The following is a 19,369-nucleotide window of genomic DNA, read 5'->3' on the forward strand; positions in this document are numbered from 1 at the left end:
GTGTTATTCTTTGTTGTCTTCAGTTTCTTATACATTTAAGGATTTTTATAATTGCTTTTCTGGTATATAATAATTTAATGCAAATGAAAACACACTTTAAAGTAGACACATTTGATACTAATTATATAAATGATTACTGTTTACATGTACTCTGATTTGTTATGAAGATATTCATAAAGGGGTGTTCTTCATGTTATTATACATTTTGGACTTGATTTAGTATTGCTTTTCTGGTATATATTAATTTAATGCACAAAGAAATTATTTTAACTGTTCAATATCACTTTCACACATTGTTTTCTATTATTTTGTGCATATTTGGCCTATTTATGCTTATATGTGCATTGTTGTATTTCAAATCCTTTGTGAAAAATAGAAACAGTATTATTTCTTTCATGCATAGTCTGATACTTATTCAGTTTGTATGCATTATTTTTATCATATTTGAAAAATTTGCCATTGTCCTATAAGACACATGCTATTTTTGTGTTAATATCACTATCAACTAAAAACATCCATTTTCAACTCTTCTTTACCATGTAAATGGAGAAGTTAACTTTATAACTCCATTGACCAGTTTTTTATGCAATTTGTCAAATTTCATATATTTTAGTAATATTAAACAGCTAAAAACAAGGCATGTTATGTTATAAATGCATTTCATCTAGTAAACAATGTTCTCTTTTTATATAACAGTTCAATAATTATGTTCTATTTATGTTTGTAACTTTCATACGAAGTGATAATGTTTATTAAAGTACTACAAAAATTGTTATTTCATGTCACTTCTTCATGATGAATTCCTCATATAATCAGGAAACTTTTTCTTCCATCAAGTTGTCATTCCAGCATGGTGACTTTGCCCCCTCCCCCTTAATGATTAGAACTGCAGTGTACAAGAACAATAACTCTATTTCAGCGAATTGCAAGAGTTAATCCCTTTGTTCTTTTTCCTGTTTGTAGCATAACAAGAAAACTACTTTTTGGAATTTCATTAAACATAATTCAATGGTAAAGCACAACAAGAGGAAGTGCAGTGCACAATGACTATAGCTGTATTTCAGCTAATTACAGAATTATTGCCCTTTGCCTCTTTTTCTTGACCAGAGCAATTACTTTCAAAATACTCATGGTATTGAAATAAAACTTGGTATATGGATAGGTGGCAATGACAAAAAGTACAGTGCACAAGCACCCTAATTCTGTCGTGTTCATTAATGTACCACACCCCTAATGAAATGTTCAACTTGAAACTCTTCAATTTCAATGCTTTAGCCTATGTTGTTAAGCAGAATACTACAAACATTTTGAGCATTTCATGGATGCGGTTAAATGTACCATATTATGCTTGTTGGCCTTGACATTCCTTGTTACATGACTTTATTGAGCCAATTGGGTATCTGTATTTTTCACGTGACACAACGATTCAGCATCCTCCTCCATCTTTTTGCGGGGAAAGAAAGCGCGAAAACTCACTATGGTAAGAGGTGTTTTAGGACATTTTCACCAAGGGCAAACTTTGTTTCCTCCATACAATGGCATGCAATGTACCGCTATGGCTCTGGTTACATTATTGGCTTTTTTTAGTTACGAACACAACCACATGTCCTCATTAACGGTTGTCGATGTAGACTGTATACCGAATGAGGGAAATGTTTCATGAACATCAATAGATATATATTAATATTCAATAAAACCCATTCTGCCGCGTCTTTGATGCCTGACATCAACACTCGTCTTGTTATTGTTTTGGAATGCAGTAAAACTCTAGTAAACTCTGACAAATCAAGTGAATTAAACATTTCTAATTCCTCCCAAATGCAAAATGTGTTTAATTGTTTACATACATCGATCATAAAAAGCTGCTCATGTTCGACCAATTATGTCGTTTGCAGGATAACTACTTAGCGAAAGTTATTTTTATCCATCGTCTTGTTCGCTTTTCAAACGGCGAACAACAGCGCCTTGGTTTTATACAAGATATTGTGAGAATTTTAAACAAGTACGTGCTGCATAATGTTTTAGAACAATTTCTTATTTGCGGGACATTTCCTTCAAAGTTGACCTGGAAACATAATATTATACTGAAGAGAAACGTGCTGATATATGTGAAAACATCATTGTTAAACACTCTGGTGCCTGATAATCCAAATATCATTGCGGATGGCCACTGTTCAAAACTCTGGACTGTTGCGAGAAACGAAAATAAAAGAACGATAATGTGCACCTCACTTCTTAAAGCTGCTGGACAGTTAATTTCAAAACACTTTGTAATGCGCTGCAGCCGATGCGGTTTGCTTACGGAGAATGCTACAGAACACGTACTATGTTTTTGCCCTGCTAATGAGGCTAAAAGAAAGCTATTTTGGGATGCGTTATGTGATTTAAGTCAAACGCTGTTCTTACAAATATTAAACATCAATAGCAACGAACAGTGTCAGTTCATTTTTAAAATTTCTACTGACAACAACGGTAGAAGTCTTTGCCATTTGAACCTGGCAACTTCATTGTGCAGATTACTAAGTTAACGCTGTGTCAATATCATACTAATTAGCCTGAGCTTAAATGTCTTAATTTTCGATTATCGTTAAGACAACCTTGCCACTGGCTGTAATATAGAACTGCGGCTTATTACGATATTGCAGTATGTTATATATTAGTTTGAATTTGAATTAGTACCGTTATCTGTGATCGATGCCAAACTTGTGCAATACTGATACTATGAAGCTATCTGTGATAGATGCCAAACTGGTGCAATACTGATACTATGAAGCTATCTGTGATAGATGCCAAACTGGTGCAATACTGATACTATGAAGCTATCTGTGATAGATGCCAAACTGGTGCAAAACTGACACTATGAAGCTATCTGTGATAGATGCCACACTGGTGCAATACTGATACTATGAAGCTATCTGTGATAGATGCCAAACTGGTGCAATACTGATACTATGAAGCTATCTGTGATAGATGCCAAACTGGTGCAATACTGATATAATGAAGCTATCTGTGATAGATGCCACATTGGTACAATACTGATACTATGAAGCTATCTGTGATAGATGCCAAACTGGTGCAATACTGATACTATGAAGCTATCTGTGATAGATGCCAAACTGGTGCAATACTGATACTATGAAGCTATCTGTGATAGATGCCAAACTGGTGCAATACTGATACTATGAAGCTATCTGTGATAGATGCCACACTGGTACAATACTGATTCTATGAAGCTATCTGTGATAGATGCCAAACTGGTGCAATACTGATTCTATGAATATATCTGTGATAGATGCCAAACTGGTACAATACTGATTCTATGAACCTATCTGTGATAGATGCCACACTGGTACAATACTGATTCTATGAAGCTATCTGTGATAGATGCCACACTGGTACAATACTGATTCTATGAAGCTATCTGTGATAGATGCCAAACTGGTGCAATACTGATACTATGAAGCTATCTGTGATAGATGCCACATTATGAAGCTATCTGTGATATATGCCAAACTGGTGCAAAACTGATACTATGAAGCTATCTGTGATAGATGCCACACTGGTGCAATACTGATATTATGAAGCTATCTGTGATAGATGCCACACTGGTACAATACTGATACTATGAAGCTATCTGTGATAGATGCCACACTGGTGCAATACTGATACTATGAAGCTATCTGTGATAGATGCCAAACTGGTGCAATACTGATACTATGAAGCTATCTGTGATAGATGCCACACTATGAAGCTATCTGTGATAGATGCCAAACTGGTGCAAAACTGATACTATGAAGCTATCTGTGATAGATGCCACACTATGAAGTTATCTGTGATAGATGACAAACTGGTGCAATATTGATAGCATGAAGCTATCTGTGATAGATGCCAAACTGGTGCAATACTGATATTATGAAGCTATCTGTGATAGATGCCAAACTGGTGCAATACTGATACTATGAAGCTATCTGTGATAGATGCCACACTATGAAGCTATCTGTGATATATGCCAAACTGGTGCAAAACTGATACTATGAAGCTATCTGTGATAGATGCCACACTATGAAGTTATCTGTGATAGATGACAAACTGGTGCAATATTGATAGCATGAAGCTATCTGTGATAGATGCCAAACTGGTGCAATACTGATATTATGAAGCTATCTGTGATAGATGCCAAACTGGTGCAATACTGATATAATGAAGCTATCTGTGATAGATGCCACATTGGTACAATACTAATACTATGAAGCTATCTGTGATAGATGCCACACTGGTGCAATACTGATACTATGAAGCTATCTGTGATAGATGCCACACTGGTACAATACTGATACTATGAAGCTATCTGTGATAGATGCCAAACTGGTGCAATAATGATAGTATGAAGCTATCTGTGATAGATGCCAAACTGGTGCAATACTGATATTATGAAGCTATCTGTGATAGATGCCAAACTGGTGCAATACTGATACTATGAAGCTATCTGTGATAGATGCCAAACTGGTGCAATACTGATTCTATGAAGCTATCTGTGATAGATGCCAAACTGGTGCAATACTGATACTATGAAGCTATCTGTGATAGATGCCACACTATGAAGCTATCTGTGATATATGCCAAACTGGTGCAAAACTGATACTATGAAGCTATCTGTGATAGATGCCACACTATGAAGTTATCTGTGATAGATGACAAACTGGTGCAATATTGATAGCATGAAGCTATCTGTGATAGATGCCAAACTGGTGCAATACTGATATTATGAAGCTATCTGTGATAGATGCCAAACTGGTGCAATACTGATATAATGAAGCTATCTGTGATAGATGCCACATTGGTACAATACTAATACTATGAAGCTATCTGTGATAGATGCCACACTGGTGCAATACTGATACTATGAAGCTATCTGTGATAGATGCCACACTGGTACAATACTGATACTATGAAGCTATCTGTGATAGATGCCAAACTGGTGCAATAATGATAGTATGAAGCTATCTGTGATAGATGCCAAACTGGTGCAATACTGATATTATGAAGCTATCTGTGATAGATGCCAAACTGGTGCAATACTGATACTATGAAGCTATCTGTGATAGATGCCAAACTGGTGCAATACTGATATCATGAAGCTATCTGTGATAGATGCCAAACTGGTGCAATACTGATACTATGAAGTTATCTGTGATAGATGCCACACTATGAAGTTATCTGTGATAGATGCCAAACTGGTGCAATACTGATACTATGAAGCTATCTGTGATAGATGCCAAACTGGTGCAATACTGATACTATGAAGTTATCTGTGATAGATGCCACACTATGAAGTTATCTGTGATAGATGCCAAACTGGTGCAATACTGATATTATGAAGCTATCTGTGATAGATGCCAAACTGGTGCAATACTGATACTATGAAGCTATCTGTGATAGATGCCAAACTGGTGCAATACTGATACTATGAAGCTATCTGTGATAGATGCCACACAATGAAGTTATCTGTGATAGATGCCAAACTGGTGCAATTCTGATACTATGAAGCTATCTGTGATAGATGCCAAACTGGTGCAATACTGATACTATGAAGCTATCTGTGATAGATGCCAAACTGGTTCAATACTGATACTATGAAGCTATCTGTGATAGATGCCAAACTGGTGCAATACTGATATTATGAAGCTATCTGTGATAGATGCCAAACTGGTGCAATACTGATACTATGAAGCTATCTGTGATAGATGCCAAACTTGTGCAATACTGATATCATGAAGCTATCTATGATAGATGCCAAACTGGTGCAATACTGATACTATGAAGTTATCTGTGATAGATGCCACACTATGAAGTTATCTGTGATAGATGCCAAACTGGTGCAATACTGATACTATGAAGCTATCTGTGATAGATGCCACACTGGTGCAATACTGATACTATGAAGTTATCTGTGATAGATGCCAAACTGGTGCAATAATGATACTATGAAGCTATCTGTGATAGATGCCAAACTGGTGCAATACTGATACTATGAAGCTATCTGTGATAGATGCCAAACTGGTGCAAAACTGATACTATGAAGCTATCTGTGATAGATGCCACACTATGAAGTTATCTGTGATAGATGCCAAACTGGTGCAATTCTGATACTATGAAGCTATCTGTGATAGATGCCAAACTGGTGCAATACTGATACTATGAAGCTATCTGTGATAGATGCCAAACTGGTGCAATACTGATACTATGAAGCTATCTGTGATAGATGCCAAACTGGTGCAATACTGATACTATGAAGCTATCTGTGATAGATGCCACACTATGAAGTTATCTGTGATAGATGCCAAACTTGTGCAATACTGATACTATGAAGCTATCTGTGATAGATGCCACACTGGTGCAATACTGATACTATGAAGCTATCTGTGATAGATGCCAAACTGGTGCAATACTGATAGTACAAAGCTATCTGTGATAGATGCCAAACTGGTACAATACTGATACTTTGAAGCTAACTGTGATAGATGCCAAACTGGTGCTATACTGATATTATGAAGCTATCTGTGATAGATGCCAAACTGGTGCAATACTGATACTATGAAGCTATCTGTGACAGATGACAAACTGGTGCAATACTGATACTTTGAAGCTATCTGTGATAGATGCCACACTTGTACAATACTGATATTATGAAGCTATCTGTGATAGATGCCACACTATGAAGCTATCTGTGATAGATGCCAAACTAGTGCAATACTGATACTATGAAACTATATGTGATAAATGTCAAACTGGTGCAATACTGATACTATGAAGCTATCTGTGATAGATGCCAAACTGGTACAATACTGATTCTATGAAGCTATCTGGGATAGATGCCAAACTGGTGCAATACTGATACTATGAAGCTATCTGTGATAGATGCCACACTGGTACAATACTGATACTATGAAGCTATCTGTGATAGATGCCACACTATGAAGTTATCTGTGATAGATGCCAAACTGGTGCAATATTGATAGTATGAAGCTATCTGTGATAGATGCCAAACTGGTACAATACTGATACTATGACACTATCTGTGATAGATGCCACACTATGAAGCTATCTGTGATAGATGCCAAACTGGTACAATACTGATACTATGAAGCTATCTGTGATAAATGCGAAACAGGTGCAATACTGATACTATAAAGCTATCTGTGATAGATGCCACACTGGTACAATACTGATTCTATGAAGCTATCTGTGATAGATGCCAAACTGGTGCAATACTGATACTATGAAGCTATCTGTGATAGATGCCACACTATGAAGTTATCTGTGATAGATGCCAAACTGGTGCAATATTGATAGTATGAAGCTATCTGTGATAGATGCCAAACTGGTACAATACTGATACTATGACACTATCTGTGATAGATGCCACACTATGAAGCTATCTGTGATAGATGCCAAACTGGTACAATACTGATACTATGAAGCTATCTGTGATAAATGCGAAACAGGTGCAATACTGATACTATAAAGCTATCTGTGATAGATGCCACACTGGTACAATACTGATTCTATGAAGCTATCTGGGATAGATGCCAAACTGGTGCAATACTGATACTATGAAGCTATCTGTGATAGATGCCACACTGGTACAATACTGATATTATGAAGCTATCTGTGATAGATGCGAAACTGGTGCAATACTGATACTATGAAGCTATCTGTGATAGATGCCACACTGGTACAATACTGATACTATGAAGCTATCTGTGATAGATGCCACACTATGAAGTTATCTGTGATAGATGCCAAACTGGTGCAAAATTGATAGTATGAAGCTATCTGTGATAGATGCCAAACTGGTGCAATACTGATATTATGAAACTATATCTGTGATAGATGCCAAACTGGTGCAATACTGATACTATGACACTATCTGTGATAGATGCCACACTATGAAGCTATCTGTGATAGATGCAAAACTGGTGCAATACTGATACTATGAAGCTATCTGTGATAAATGCGAAACAGGTGCAATACTGATACTATAAAGCTATCTGTGATAGATGCCACACTGGTACAATACTGATTCTATGAAACTATCTGGGATAGATGCCAAACTGGTGCAATACTGATACTATGAAGCTATCTGTGATAGATGCCACACTGGTACAATACTGATACTATGAAGCTATCTGTGATAGATGCCACACTATGAAGTTATCTGTGATAGATGCCACACTGGTGCAATATTGATAGTATGAAGCTATCTGTGATAGATGCCAAACTGGTGCAATACTGATATTATGAAACTATATCTGTGATAGATGCCAAACTGGTGCAATACTGATAGTATGAAGCTATCTGTGATAGATGCCAAACTGGGGCAATACTGATACTTTGAAGCTATCTGTGATAGATGCCAAACTGGTGCAATACTGATAGTATGAAGCTATCTGTGATATATGCCAAACTGGTGCAATACTGATACTTTGAAGCTATCTGTGATATATGTCAAACTGGTGCAATACTGATACTATAAAGCTATCTGTGATAGATGCCAAACTGGTGCAATACTGATACTATGAAGCTATCTGTGATAGATGCCACACTATGAAGTTATCTGTGATAGATGCCAAACTGGTACAATACTGATACTATGAAGCAATCAGTGATAGATGCCAAACTGGTGCAATACTGATACTATGAAGCTATCTGTGATAGATGCCACACTATGAAGTTATCTGTGATAGATGCCACACTGGTGCAATATTGATAGTATGAAGCTTTCTGTGATAGATACCAAACTGGTGCAATACTGATATTATGAAGCTATCTGTGATAGATGCCAAACTGGTGCAATACTGATATAATGAAGCTATCTGTGATAGATGCCACACTGGTGCAATACTGATAGTATGAAGCTATCTGTGATAGATGCCACACTGTTACAATACTGATACTATGAAGCTATCTGTGATAGATGCCACACTATGAAGTTATCTGTGATAGATGCCAAACTGGTGCAATATTGATAGTATGAAGCTATCTGTGATAGATGCCAAACTGGTACAATACTGATAATATGAAACTATCTGTGATAGATGCCACACTATGAAGCTATCTGTGATAGATGCCAAACTGGTGCAATACTGATACTATGAAGCTATCTGTGATAAATGCGAAACAGGTGCAATACTGATACTATGAAGCTATCTGTGATAGATGCCACACTGGTACAATACTGATTCTATGAAGCTATCTGGGATAGATGCCAAACTGGTGCAATACTGATACTATGAAGCTATCTGTGATAGATGCCATACTGGTACAATACTGATACTATGAAGCTATCTGTGATAGATGCCACACTATGAAGTTATCTGTGATAGATGCCAAACTGGTGCAATATTGATAGTATGAAGCTATCTGTGATAGATGCCAAACAGGTGCAATACTGATATTATGAAACTATATCTGTGATAGATGCCAAACTGGTGCAATACTGATACTATGAAGCTATTTGTGATAGATGCCAAACTGGTGCAATACTGATACTATGAAGCTATATGTGATAGATGCCAAACTGGTGCAATACTGATAGTATGAAGCTATCTGTGATAGATGCCAAACTGGGGCAATACTGATACTTTGAAGCTATCTGTGATAGATGCCAAACTGGTGCAATACTGATAGTATGAAGCTATCTGTGATATATGCCAAACTGGTGCAATACTGATACTTTGAAGCTATCTGTGATATATGTCAAACTGGTGCAATACTGATACTATAAAGCTATCTGTGATAGATGCCAAACTGGTGCAATACTGATACTATGAAGCTATCTGTGATAGATGCCAAACTGGTACAATACTGATAGTATGAAGCTATCTGTGATAGATGCCAAACTGGGGCAGTACTGATACTTTGAATCTATCTGTGATAGATGCCAAACTGGTGCAATACTGATAGTATGAAGCTATCTGTGATATATGCCAAACTGGTGCAATACTGATACTTTGAAGCTATCTGTGATATATGTCAAACTGGTGCAATACTGATACTATAAAACTATCTGTGATAGATGCCAAACTGGTGCAATACTGATTCTATGAAGCTATCTGGGATAGATGCCAAACTGGTGCAATACTGATACTATGAAGCTATCTGTGATAGATGCCACACTGGTACAATACTGATACTATGAAGCTATCTGTGATAGATGCCACACTATGAAGTTATCTGTGATAGATGCCAAACTGGTGCAAAATTGATAGTATGAAGCTATCTGTGATAGATGCCAAACTGGTGCAATACTGATATTATGAAACTTTATCTGTGATAGATGCCAAACTGGTGCAATACTGATACTATGACACTATCTGTGATAGATGCCACACTATGAAGCTATCTGTGATAGATGCAAAACTGGTGCAATACTGATACTATGAAGCTATCTGTGATAAATGCGAAACAGGTGCAATACTGATACTATTAAGCTATCTGTGATAGATGCCACACTGGTACAATACTGATTCTATGAAACTATCTGGGATAGATGCCAAACTGGTGCAATACTGATACTATGAAGCTATCTGTGATAGATGCCACACTGGTACAATACTGATACTATGAAGCTATCTGTGATAGATGCCACACTATGAAGTTATCTGTGATAGATGCCAAACCGGTGCAATATTGATAGTATGAAGCTATCTGTGATAGATGCCAAACTGGTGCAATACTGATATTATGAAACTATATCTGTGATAGATGCCAAACTGGTGCAATACTGATAGTATGAAGCTATCTGTGATAGATGCCAAACTGGGGCAATACTGATACTTTGAAGCTATCTGTGATAGATGCCAAACTGGTGCAATACTGATAGTATGAAGCTATCTGTGATATATGCCAAACTGGTGCAATACTGATACTTTGAAGCTATCTGTGATATATGTCAAACTGGTGCAATACTGATACTATAAAGCTATCTGTGATAGATGCCAAACTGGTGCAATACTGATACTATGAATCTATCTGTGATAGATGACAAACTGGTGCAATAATGATACTATGAACCTATCTGTGATAGATGCCACACTGGAACAATACTGATATTATGAAGCTATCTGTGATAGATGCCACACTATGAAGCTATCTGTGATAGATGCCAAACTAGTCCAATACTGATACTATGAAGCTATCTGTGATAGATGTCAAACTGGTACAATACTGATACTATGAAACTATCTGTGATAGATGCCACACTATGAAGCTATCTGTGATAGATGCCAAACTGGTGCAATACTGATACTATGAAGCTATCTGTGATAGATGCCAAACTGGTGCAATACTGATACTATGAAGCTATCTGTGATAGATGCCACACTATGAAGTTATCTGTGATAGATGCCAAACTGGTGCAATACTGATAGTATGAAGCTATCTGTGATAGATGCCAAACTGGTACAATACTGATACTATGAAACTATCTGTGATAGATGCCACACTATGAAGCTATCTGTGATAGATGCGAAACAGGTGCAATACTGATACTATGAAGCTATCTGTGATAGATGCCAAACTGGTGCAATACTGATACTATGAAGCTATCTGTGATAGATGCCACACTATGAAGTTATCTGTGATAGATGCCAAACTGGTGCAATATTGATAGTATGAAGCTATCTGTGATAGATGCCAAACTGGTGCAATACTGATATTATGAAGCTATCTGTGATAGATGCCAAACTGGTGCAATACTGATATAATGAAGCTATCTGTGATATATGCCACATTGGTACAATACTGATACTATGAAGCTATCTGTGATAGATGCCACACTGGTGCAATACTGATACTATGAAGCTATCTGTGATAGATGCCTCACTGGTGCAATACTGATATTATTCAGCTATCTCTGATAGATGCCACACTATGAAGCTATCTGTGATAGATGCCAAACTAGTGCAATACTGATACTATGAAGCTATCTGTGATATATGTCAAACTGGTACAATACTGATACTATGAAACTATCTGTGATAGATGCCACACTATGAAGCTATCTGTGATAGATGCCACACTGGTGCAATACTGATACTATGAAGCTATCTGTGATAGATGCCAAACTGGTGCAATACTGATATTATGAAGCTATCTGTGATAGATGCCAAACTGGTGCAATACTGATACTATGAAGCTATCTGTGATAGATGCCACACTGGTGCAATACTGATAGTATGAAGCTATCTGTGATAGATGCCAAACTGGTGCAAAACTGATACTTTGAAGCTATCTGTGATAGATGTCAAACTGGTGCAATACTGATATTATGAAGCTATCTGTGATAGATGCCACACTGGTGCAATACTGATACTATGAAGCTATCTGTGATAGATGCCAAACTGGTGCAATACTGATATCATGAAGCTATCTGTGATAGATGCCACACTGGTGCAATACTGATACTATGAAGCTATCTGTGATAGATGCCAAACTGGTGCAATACTGATACTATGAAGCTATCTGTGATAGATGCCAAACTGGTGCAAAACTGACACTATGAAGCTATCTGTGATAGATGCAAAACTGGTGCAATACTGATACTATGAAGCTATCTGTGATAGATGCCACACTTGTACAATACTGATACTATGAAGCTATCTGTGATAGATGCCACACTATGAAGCTATCTGTGATAGATGCCAAACTGGTGCAATACTGATACTATGAAGCTATCTGTGATAGATGCGAAACTGGTGCAATACTGATACTATGAAGCTATCTGTGATAGATGCCACACTGGTACAATACTGATTCTATGAAGCTATATGTGATAGATGTCAAACTGGTGCAATACTGATATTATGAAGCTATCTGTGATAGATGTCAAACTGGTGTAATACTGATATTATGAAGCTATCTGTGATAGATGCCAAACTGGTGCAATACTGATATTATGAAGCTATCTGTGATAGATGCCACACTGGTGCAATACTGATACTATGAAGCTATCTGTGATAGATGCCAAACTGGTGCAATACTGATATCATGAAGCTATCTGTGATAGATGCCACACTGGTGCAATACTGATACTATGAAGCTGTCTGTGATAGATGCCAAACTGGTGCAATACTGATACTATGAAGCTATCTGTGATAGATGCCAAACTGGTGCAATACTGACACTATGAAGCTATCTGTGATAGATGCAAAACTGGTGCAATACTGATACTATGAAGCTATCTGTGATAGATGCCACACTTGTACAATACTGATACTATGAAGCTATCTGTGATAGATGCCACACTGGTACAATACTGATACTATGAAGCTATCTGTGATAGATGCCACACTGGTACAATACTGATTCTATGAAGCTATCTGTGATAGATGCCACACTTGTACAATACTGATATTATTCAGCTATCTGTGATAGATGCCAAACTGGTACAATACTGATTCTATGAAGCTATCTGTGATAGATGCCACACTGGTACAATACTGATTCTATGAAGCTATCTGTGATAGATGCCACACTGGTACAATACTGATATTATTCAGCTATCTGTGATAGATGCCAAACTGGTACAATACTGATTCTATGAAGCTATCTGTGATAGATGCGAAACTGGTGCAATACTGATACTATGAAGCTATCTGTGATAGATGCCACACTGGTGCAATACTGATAGTATGAAGCTATCTGTGATAGATGCCACACTTGTACAATACTGATATTATTCAGCTATCTGTGATAGATGCCAAACTGGTACAATACTGATACTATGAAGCTATCTGTGATAGATGCGAAACTGGTGCAATACTGATACTATGAAGCTATCTGTGATAGATGCCACACTGGTGCAATACTGATAGTATGAAGCTATCTGTGATAGATGCCACACTGGTGCAATACTGATATTATGAAGCTATCTGTGATAGATGCGAAACTGGTGCAATACTGATACTATGAAGCTATCTGTGATAGATGCCACACTATGAAACTATCTGTAATAGATGCCAAACTGGTGCAATACTGATATTATGAAACTATCTGTGAATTTCTTAGGTAGATCTCTCTTTTTAATTAGAAGTCTTTATACTAAGCTGACCTTTTTAATAACATGTACCGTAACTTGGTAACTATCATTCATATTTATGTTACCTAATTGAATACTTTAGTCCATGTCTGTATGTTAGAGTACCTTTTGATTAACTTTATATACCACCTTTGATTTTTAAGTTTTTATTTATTATCAATAACTGTATAACACCTTAAATAATATGCCAATTTAAATATACCATTTACTTTAAGCTTTTATACACTTGTTATACCATATATATGTTTATAAATAGTCGGTTCAAAAGCTCGCATGAGCTTGTATAGTATTGTTTGTATCTTGCCGGCTCAAAATAAAACTTATCTTATCTTATCTTATAAAACGTTTTGCGGTTATATTTCACGATCTAGTGGGTCGTACTCAGTGCACATCCCGGGGATCCCGGCTCTCTGCCTTTTTTTGAAAACAGTTTTATTAAAGATTTTGTTTTCATGTTACAATATTCAAATACGAATTAAACACTTACGTTTCTTTCTTCATGTTATGTTATGAAGAACGACTGCATGTGTTCTAACTATTTATTATTGATACATATGATATTGGTGAGGATGGTACAGCTCTGACTGCTAGAGATAAACTGACCGCCTGTGTTGGCTGGCCGGCCTTATCATACAAGGTGAACTATAAATAGCGGGAGGAATTAATTCATTACCGTATAATGTTACATCTCCCTTCTTTACAAACAAAAGATATTATCAATAGATATATATGTGATTTGATATCAAATTATTTATATTTATTAATAGAGGAAAAGAGAAAGAGTTATTCAATGTTAGGGTTATAATAGCAGGATTTGAATTTCATCGGAAATTTATTAAAGGTTGTCAGACTAATTTAAACATCAAACAACTAATTTAGATAAGTGATTCAATCAGCTTACAAGCGAAATGAACATCACATGGATTCAATTACTTTTGGTTTTACGGCCCTTCCTGACCTGGTCACGTACAGATTGTGATTGATACATGGAGAGGAAGTACTGCCAATTAGAGGGCTTTCCGAATCTTTGATGTCAGTCTGGGTAGGTGTTTGACCTAAAGGCATTTCCTGTATTTCTGGCTCTGCAAATTGACCCTGGCAGGGCTCATTGGTCTTTAATAGATCCCGCCTATTTCGTGTGTACATAGACCCATCTGGGCACTGAACAGTGTATGATCTTTCATTTAACTTGCCAACTACAGTGGCTGGTCTCCAAGTTTTATTTAATTGTTGGATCATTGTATTTTCTCCATATGTTAAGGGCTCTAGTGACCTTGCTTGTCTGTCATAATATTTCTTCCCCTTCTGTTTGCTATCTTGAATACCCTGCCTGACTAAATTAGGAGATATCACCTTGGGCATCAGATTTTCCTTAGATGTTGGGAGGATAGAGCGCAATTGTCTGCCCATGTTTAACTGCGCAGGGGAATACCCTGACTCAAGAGGGGTGGTCCGGTATTCTAATATGCCAATAAAAGGATCACGCCCAGCGTCCTTAGCCTTTGTGAGGAGTTTCTTACAAACTGACACATATTTCTCAGCTAGACCGTTTGATTGACTGTGATAGGGACTAATTGTCTGGTGATTGAAATCCCATTCTTTTGCAAAATCAGCGAACTCCTGAGAGATATAACAGGGACCACCATCAGATATAACCTTCTCACTAATTCCCCATCTGGCCATTATGCCTTTCATTCTGTTTATGACCGTGGTGCTTTTCATATTGGGCAATTCCTTGACCTCAAAATACCTGCTATAGTAATCCACTATCAGAAGATAGTTCCTGTTTTCCCAGGTGAATAGATCAGTGCCTATAATTTGCCATGGATAATCAGGAATCTCAAGGGGAATTAATGGCTCTTTTGGGTTTGAGTTTCTGTGTTTTAAACAGGTGTTGCATTTTAACACAAGATTGGTAATATCAGCCGATATTCCTGGCCAAAACATAACATCCCGGGCCCTTCTGAGACATTTCTCAACTCCCATGTGACCTGTGTGAATGAGTTCAAGCATCTGAGACTGCATTGATTTGGGGATGATTATTTTATTTCCTTTCATGACTAACCCATCAATAGAAGTTAACTCATCACGGAAATTCCAGAAGGGCAATATCTGGGACGGACACATTTTTCTAGAGGTTGGCCAACCTTGAAGTATAGTCTGTTTCAACAATACTAAAGTCTCATCTTGACTTGTTTTGTCCTTCAATTCATTCAATTTTCTGTCAGATACAGGTAAATGAGACATAACCATGTGTACCTGCATGTCCATGCCTTGTGACAATTCAGGGAACGTTTCATTTAGAAAGTTCCTGCTCAGTGTGTCTGCAACTGGTACTTGTTTGGATGGATAATGTTTGATGTCAAGATCATATTTCTGTAGCTGTAGTAGCATACGCAGCAATCGTGCAGGAGCTGTGTTTATTGATTTTTTGAAAATAGAAACTAACGGCAAATGATCAGTTTGCACGTTGACTTTGTGACCATAAACAAAATGGTGGAGCCGCTTGCAGCCGAACAAAATAGCAAACATTTCCTTCTCAATTTGTGCGTAATTGACCTCAGTTTGTGTGAGTGATTTTGATGCATATGCAAGTGGCTTCCCGTCTTGCATTATTGTTGCTCCGAGACCAAACTTGGAGGCATCAACTTGCAATGTTAATGGCTTGCTTTTGTCATAATAGGATAAAACCTGATTCGGGTCTGTGATGATTTGTTTCATTTTGTCAAATGCATCACTTTGTGCAGTTTCCCAACAGAATTCAACTTCTTTAGACAGTAATTGTCTCAGAGGGGCTGTTACATCTGCCAAGTTTGGGGCAAATCTAGACAGATAGTTTACCATACCTAATATGGTTTCAAGTTCTGATTTATTTTTGGGTGGCTTCATTTTCTGTATAGCCTCTGTCTTTGAGGTTGATTTTTTCAAACCATCTGATGTGAGAAGGTGACCAAAGTAGTCTACTTCTGATACCCCGACCTCGAGTTTGGTTTCGTTAAAACGAATTCCTTCATCATGAGACCTCTTTAGGACTGCTCTAAGATTGGAGTCATGTTCCTCTCTAGATGACCCATACACTAGTATGTCATCCACGATGACAGCTACGCCACTTAGACCTTCGAGACAAGCATCAATCTTTTGCACAAAAAGATCACCGCTTGACTTCAGACCAAAGGGAACTCGGACATATCGGTACCTTCCATATAAGGTGTTAAAACATGTAAGGAACGATGACTCTCTCTCAAGTTTCAATGCCCAATAACCACTCCTAGCATCAAGCTTTGTGAAGTACTTTGCGCCTGAAAGCTGAGGCAATATATCATCCAGAGTTCTTAAAGGGTAATGTGGACGTTGAATGGCCTTATTCAAGTCACGCGGATCCAGACATATACGAATTTTGCCATTGGCTTTTTCGGCAACGACCATTGAACTAACCCAGTCAGTGGGTTCATTGACCTTTTCGATGACACCTAATGACTCCATGCGGAGTAACTCATCCTTGACCTTTTCTTGTAATGCTATAGGGACCTTTCTTGGGGGATGCACCACAGGCTGGACAGTGGGATCAATGTGAATCTTACATTCACCGGCTAGCAGACCAATGCCATCAAACACTTCCTTGTATTCCTTTAATACCATGTCTTTAGTGAGGGGGTTGACCTGGGAATCTGACATAACTGTGTATGTGAGATTTATGAGTTCAAAGTCAAGGGATGATTGGAGACTTAGCAAAGGACTTGAATGTGTGTCAACTACATGAAAGTAAACATCCTTTGTTTGGCCAGTTCCAGGATGATTACACCTCAAAGTAATGCATCCCTTTACATTTAACGTGCTTCCGTCATAGGCTGAAAGCTTTGAATGTGAGGCTTCTAGAACTGACTTTATGCCTATGTCTCTAAAGGTTTTGTATGGCAATATATTCACTTGGCTACCAGTATCAATCTTGAACTGTACGGACAAATTGGAAGGACCTACCTTGAACTCTGCAAATACCTGCCCATTCCTAACAGTGGACTCCACATTGTCAATCACTAAATCCTTGAAATCATGAGTACAAGAATTGTTATTGTCAATAACTTCATTTACACTTCTACACACTGATGCAAAATGGTTCCATTTTTGACATTTGTGACATTGTTTTCCCTTTGCGGGACACTGGTGTTGTTGTTGGTGTTTCCGCCCACAATTTTGGCAAGTCCGGGTAACGTCTTCTCCCAAAGTGACGCGCTGTTGTCTTCTCTGCTCCCACTGGCCTGAGGAATTGTGACCAGGCTGGCCTGAGGTGTTATGACCAGTAACCCTTCTTGAACGAACCACATTAACGGCTGCTCCTTGCGATGGTGCCTGCATTTCGCGCAGTGGTGCTTGAGCATATTCAAAGCTTTGACATATTTGAATAGCCTTGCTCAAGGTCAAATTTTCTCCCATATTAATGAGTTTTTCTCGGATTTTTTGTGATACTATTCCAAACACAATCCTATCCCTGATCATGTCTTCACTGTCCTTATAATTGCAATCCTTCACCATTACTCTCAATTTGGTCAAGAATTCTTCGAAAGAAAGTTCTCCCTGTGTCATATTGTTGAAACGATATCGTGCAAAAACGGGGTTGATCGTCGGCTGTAGGTGTTTTGTAATCGCTTCACAAATTGCTGACAAATGTTCTCTGTCGGACGCTGACAGTTCTAGTGTTTTGTACAGGTCCCGACCCTTTTCACCCATCCAAAGTTGCAAATAGGTGATGTGTACATCCTCATCCTTCCCTTTAAGTGGACCCTTAAAAATAAGCTCACAGTGCTCTGTGAACTTCTTCCAAGCTTCCGGAAGATTTGAGCTATTCCAATCCATGCACGGTGTTGGAACACCACTTAACTCCATTCTCACAGTGAACAGTTTATTAGATGCTTAATCTATTAATTAACGATCCAATGTTAAAATAATCCACATTTAATACTATATGAGCGATGAGTTCTTTTCTGACACCATGTTATGTTATGAAGAACGACTGCATGTGTTCTAACTATTTATTATTGATACATATGATATTGGTGAGGATGGTACAGCTCTGACTGCTAGAGATAAACTGACCGCCTGTGTTGGCTGGCCGGCCTTATCATACAAGGTGAACTATAAATAGCGGGAGGAATTAATTCATTACCGTATAATGTTACACTTCAAATAAATGATCTTTAAAATATACAACCAATCAAGCAATTTCAGTACCAAAAAATATGCAAGCTTTTGTTGAATATTATGAATAAACTC

General features: G+C 37.6%; 1 protein-coding gene across 1 annotated transcript; it reads right to left on the reverse strand.

Moving 5' to 3' along the window:
- Window positions 1-15,016: 15,016 nt before the first annotated feature.
- LOC128245966 (uncharacterized protein K02A2.6-like) lies at window positions 15,017-18,982 on the reverse strand. The gene has a single exon (XM_052964182.1). The coding sequence runs from the start codon at window positions 18,980-18,982 to the stop codon at window positions 15,017-15,019; it is 3,966 nt and encodes a 1,321-aa protein (XP_052820142.1).
- Window positions 18,983-19,369: the final 387 nt, after the last annotated feature.

The sequence above is a fragment of the Mya arenaria genome, chromosome 9, assembly GCF_026914265.1.
Source record: "Mya arenaria isolate MELC-2E11 chromosome 9, ASM2691426v1".
NCBI lineage: Eukaryota > Metazoa > Mollusca > Bivalvia > Myida > Myidae > Mya > Mya arenaria.

Coding starts and splice junctions, on each gene's coding strand:
- LOC128245966 (XM_052964182.1), bottom strand. CDS start 18,982: ATGGAGTTAAGTGGTGTTCCAACACCGTGCATGGATTGGAATAGCTCA.